We start from the raw sequence: 5,273 nt of genomic DNA, 5'->3' as shown, positions 1-5,273 counted from the left end.
CACAGGGCCTGGCGATGCTGGCACTGGGCCTGGCGATGCTGGCACTGGGCCTGGCGATTCTGCCACAGGGCCTGGCGATGCTGGCACAGGGCCTGGCGATGCTGGCACAGGGCCTGGCGATGCTGGCACTGGACCTGGCGATGCTGGCACTGGCTGAAAGACAGGTCAGGGGAGGCTTCTAGGAGGAGGTAGCCGAAGCTGGCCACAGGGCAGCCCAGGGATGAGACTGTCTAGTTGTGCAAGGCCTGCTCCTCTCCTCAGGAGAGAGCGGCCCTGCCCCGGGCAGGAGGCCAGCCAGGCGCCACGGCGCTGTCTGGCGGGTCTGGGTGCACGCTGCTCAGTTTCACTCCTGGGCTGCGGTCTCAGAGGGCCAGGAGGAGGAGGGAGCCCCGCCCGGGGGCGCAGCGGGGCCTCCGTGCTGGCCAGCCCGCACACCCCAGAGCCGTGGTGCTGCTCTGGTGCCAGCCGGTGCGAGGCCAGACTCGACACGGTGGACACAGGGATGTATCGGCCTCAGCTTAGCAGCCCAGGCATGAATGCCCTGGCCTTTAAAGAGAGACTTATCTGTAATTAAAATCATGCACAAGTTTTGGAAAGAGCTGTTTATACCCGAGAAGAAAGCTGATTGTGGAAATGAATAGGCCTCCGTGGGGGGGGGGTGTTTACTTCAGAAGTAACCCCTCCCTCCCGCGGGGCCTCCCGGGGCTCCCCGCAGGGTTCCGGTCCTGTCCCTGTCCTCCTTGTCCATTGGGACCTTACCAAGTGTCAGGTGCCACGGCGAGGGCCGGTGGCCATTCCTGGGGGGCGGGGGGGGCTGGAGAAATTTGCCGCTAACTCAGCTCCTCCACTTGTGAGCAATAAATTAGCCCAGTTAAAATCAGCAGGACGCTGTACTCAAAGTTTATGTTTCCCTGTAAGCAGATGGTGGCTTCGCAACCGCGCGGTGGCGGCATCAATCACCGGCTCGGAATTTAGGGGACAGTCGCGCTGCTCCCTGCTCCGGGCAGGCGAAGAGCCGCTGTGCGCGGCGGCGGCAGCAGCAATGAGAAAATGATTTACGCCGCCAGGGCCCCAGGGGCTGCTGGGAGGCGGCCGTGGGCGCCTCTCCACCGCCCGGCACAGCCCCGCCTCACACCCCTCAGCAAGGGACGACGGCCAGGGTGGGCGTCTCCAGGCCGGGGCCAGGGCGGAGGGCACCAGCCTTGACCTCAGCCCACGCTCCTGCCACCACCCATCCCCTGCAGATGCTCCTGGGGCGCTCCTGCAGGCGTGGTGTGGAGGGGTTCGCATGCCCACTCTCCCCACCGGAGCGAGGGCCGTGGGGGGCTCTGAGCGCGGCCTCGGCACGGAGCCCCTTCCCAGGGCTCGGGGGCAATGGGCGCCCCTGGGATCCCTGCACTTGAAGCGCCAGGCGGAGGTGAAGAGCGCAGGGCTCCAGGACTGGCCAGACAGACACAAGCCAGCAAGCGGGGGTGGGGGGCACGCAGAGGTGGGCCCAGGGGCCTCCCGGGCCAGAGGACCGCGGCAGCTCCTGGCCACCACTGCGTCAGGAGCCGGAGGGGCCTGGCTCAGGTGTGCGGGCCGGAGGAGGCCCGGGAGAGACGCCGCTTAACACCCCTCACTGCCAACACTAAAGCCTCTGAAATTTAAATGTCACAGTTTGGGTTAAAGTAGCTAAGACTCGGCCAGATGCTGGCGGCTCACTCACAGGGAGTCGTAGTGTGGTTCAGGGCCAGGGAAAATAAGTTCACGAGACTCCACCTCAGCAGTAAAAGCTAAGCATTGGGCTTGGAGCCGTGCTGCTCTTTGCTGGGGGAGCACAGAGGCCGCAGCAAATCCCCGAGCTCGACCTGGGGGTGTCTGTGGAGATTCCGCTTTGTGAAAATTAACTGGTACACTTGCATCTTACACACAAATAATAAATAAATAAAATTTTAAAAAGAAACCATTTTTAAATCTCCCTTAGAGTTTTCAGTACGGAACTGTTGTGACTCTTACATACCTTTGTAAATTTAATCATTTATAGGTTTATTTATTAGTTGTCGGTTGTGGGGCCTGAACTCTGGGCCTGGGCGCCGTCCCTCAGCAATTCAGCTCAAGGCGAGCGCTCTACCACTTGAGCCACAGCGCCACTTCTGGGTTTCTTTTTTAATAGTCTCAGGAATATCAGAATTCCTGGGGGTAAAGTTAAGCAAGGAAGTGAAAGTCTGTATGCAGAAGTCAAAGGCCACTAAAAGAGATTTAAAAACAGGTGCCTGGAAAGACATCCCTACTCATGGAGAAGACAGAACAAGGCACAAGGGCTGATCGAGACCTGCTGCAGCCCTGCCCGAGCTCAGCACCACGGGGACAGGGACAGGGTCCCCCCAACGCCCCCGTCGGGCCTCAAGGGACCCGAGTGGTTAACATATTCGCGAAGAATGAAGAGCGAAGATTCGCCTTTCCTCCCAAACTACCTCGAGCAACGTGGGGAGCGCGGGCACCCTCACCGCGAAATGCGTGGCGAGGAACGGAGGCCGAGCGCGAGTCTGCCGCTTGTGTGGCCAGATGACAACAGCACCGGGCCGAGGCCGCCGGAGGGCGCAGGCCGGCCGGCCCTGAGCACGGCCGCTGTGCAAGCAACGTGGGCTTTGGGAACAAATTAAAGCTGCCCTTCCCAGGACACATCCAAAAGCCCCGGATGCGAGGGCTCCCAGAGGGCTGTGCGCCCCGAGGCTCACAGGAGCCGGGGTGCAGGAGCAAACTGAGCATGCAGCCATGTGGTGGGGCGGGGTGCAGCCCACACGCGGGCACCGTCCCCGGGGAAGGCAGCGCTGACGCGCGCCGCGTCGCTCAGGGACGTGGTCTGCATGGGGCGGGCCATCAGGGAGGGCAGACCCCGCACGGTTCTACCTAACGAGGTTTGTGCAGTGAGCAGACTGTGCAGAGAGACAGCGGGAGGGGGAGGGCGGCGCTGGGGAGCTGAGCTCGGTTCGCACGGGCAGAAGGCTCTGCGGCTGTGGATGTGACACAAAATGTCTTCACCACAATAAAAAACACAAAACACATCCCTAAGCCATGATACCAGTCTGGGTCCAGACAGAAACCGCTCAGGGTCAGGAGGGTGGGAGCAGGGTGCCCGGGAGCCCGAGGGGCTGTCCTCCAGCGAGGGACGTCCGGAGGTGGACGGCAGGGTCCCCATCGAGGGGATGCTCAGCCACCCAGAGCAGAGGGGCACTGGTTTGGCCAGGCCGGGCGGGCCAGCCGCCGGTGCGGTGGGAGGCGCCGTCAGCACGTGGCGAGCAGCTGGAGGGCAGAGGCCGCTGTGAGGGCCTCCTCGGGCCAGGGCAGCTGTCCCCACTTGGCCAGGGTCCGGGCTGGACGACACCTCCAGGGCTGTTTTCCTTCTGGTGGCACTGGGGTCAGAACTCCCAAGTGTGTGTCCACACCTCCCCTGGGCCAGCTGGCCCTGTGGCTCAGACGGGCTGAGCCCTCGGGAGCCCCAGCCCCTCCTCAGGATCCCCCGATCCTCCCCTCAGAATCCCCAGCCCCTCGAGCGCCCGCAGACCCTGGCTCTGTGGGGCTCAGTCAGCAGGGTGTCCAAGGGGGCATTTCACTGCTGACCAGCCAGAGGCCAGAGGCCAGCCTCCAGGGTGGGCCTCCAGCCCCACAGAGCTGCGTCCCCATGACTCTGCCCCTGGGCCCTGCAGGTGGCCTGGGGCTGGAGGAGCGGGGCTTCCCGCTGGCCCGGGACCTGCTGCCCAGGGGTCACCTCTCGTCTACCAGTTGCCTGTGGAGTTCTATGCAGACAGGCTCCTGGAGCAAGGACAGACTCCCCGAGCAAGGACAGACTCCCTGAGCAAGGACAGACTCCCTGAGCAAGGACAGACTCCCCGAGCAAGGACAGACTCCCCGAGCAAGGACAGACTCCCCTCCAGGATGTCCCCGGGGACCCACAGTCAGGTCCGGCCCGGCTGTGTGGAGCGGGAGCCTGGCACGGGTCCTGTGAAGCATGTGAGCTGCCCCGGGGCTGTGGAGTCCCGCGCCGGATCTGGGCGGCTCTGGGGGCAGAGCCTGAGCTGTGCAGCCAGGCTGCTCTTACGCATGTGCGTGACCCCGCTCCGTGGCACAATCCAGACACTCTGCCGGGTGTGGGGCGGGTGCAGTGAGGCCGGACGATGTCCGGGGCCAGAGGTCACCCTCGGGCAGAGTCGGGCGCAGCGCAGGGCCCGCAGCCCCCGCCGCATGAAGGATGGCGTCCGCCGTCTGCCTGCTGCTGCCCCGGCCAGCACGCAGCCCGGACGCGGACGCTGTGTGGCCCCCGGCTGGGCGGCTGTGGCCGGGGAAGGAGGCGCTGCCTGGAGTCTGGGGGCTGCCCTTCAGGTTCTCTAAGGACAAATACGTGGCCCGGGGCCCCGTGGCTGCGGCCCCGGAGGGCGGCTCCCGCTGGCGCGGCCGCGTTAACTTCTAATTTAAAGTCTCCAACCAAAACACAATGGACTTTTGACATACAAATATTAAAAATTAAATTTCCCGAGTTCATTATCTGATAATTAGAACTAAATAATGTCTTAACTGAGAGGCCGGCCCCACGCAGGCCCAGTCAGTTCTACTTAAGATTCCATTAGACCGGTGTCGGAGCAGTAAGTAATGGACCATAAAATTTAATTTGGAAATGATCTCGTGCCGTGATGGAGCGATAGCGCTCACAAAGGAGGCGGCGGCCGCACCGCGCCGCGCCGGAGGAATTCAAAAGACGCTCTGCCGGCGCCCGAGAACATGTGTTCTGCGCTTTCTTCTCCTTTCTCTGCCCCTGGTATTTAAAACTCAGCATTGACCGGTGCGGCTGTGTAATTACAAAGATCCCCTTATCACCGGAGCTGCCCGGGGGGCGGGGCCCGCGGCCCCCAGGCCTCCTCGGCCTGCGCCGACAGCGTGGGGCCCAGGGACTCCTGCACCTGTGCCAGTTCTAGCCTGGCACGGCCACACGGGCCACAAGGAGCAGGGGGGAGGAGAGGCCCAACAAGACTACCTCCTGCCTTTGGCAGAAGCTCAGGCCTGAGGTCCAGGGTGGGCCCAGGGAGAGAGGTAGGCTGGTGGTGGCAGTGTCCCGCGCCTCTGTGCCTCTGTGCTCCTCCGTGCTCCCCGTGCTCCTCCATGCTCCCCCGTGCTCCCCCATGCTCCTTGTGCTCCTCTGTGCTCCCCTGTGCTCCTCTGTGCTCCCCCTTGCTCCTCCATGCTCCCCTGTGCTCCCCCGTGCTCCCCCGTGATCCTCTGTGCTCCCCGTGCTCCCC

At 63.3% G+C, this 5,273-nt stretch overlaps 1 protein-coding gene across 1 annotated transcript in view; it reads right to left on the bottom strand.

Moving 5' to 3' along the window:
• The window catches only part of LOC105991258 (neurofilament heavy polypeptide-like), an 18,224-nt gene extending 15,043 nt beyond the window's left edge, over positions 1-3,181 (bottom strand). Inside the window, exons 1-3 of the mRNA XM_013023869.1 lie at positions 3,065-3,181; positions 2,721-2,845; positions 2,490-2,610 (exon numbers count right to left, since the gene is read on the bottom strand). Coding sequence (XP_012879323.1) covers positions 2,490-2,610; positions 2,721-2,845; positions 3,065-3,181 — 363 coding nt within the window. The remainder of the gene's footprint in view (positions 1-2,489; positions 2,611-2,720; positions 2,846-3,064) is intronic.
• Between the last annotated feature and the right edge of the window lie 2,092 nt (positions 3,182-5,273).

This window comes from Dipodomys ordii, unplaced genomic scaffold, assembly GCF_000151885.1.
Source record: "Dipodomys ordii isolate 6190 unplaced genomic scaffold, Dord_2.0 Scaffold71, whole genome shotgun sequence".
NCBI classification, from domain to species: domain Eukaryota; kingdom Metazoa; phylum Chordata; class Mammalia; order Rodentia; family Heteromyidae; genus Dipodomys; species Dipodomys ordii.
This window is presented reverse-complemented; position numbering and strand designations above follow the sequence as displayed.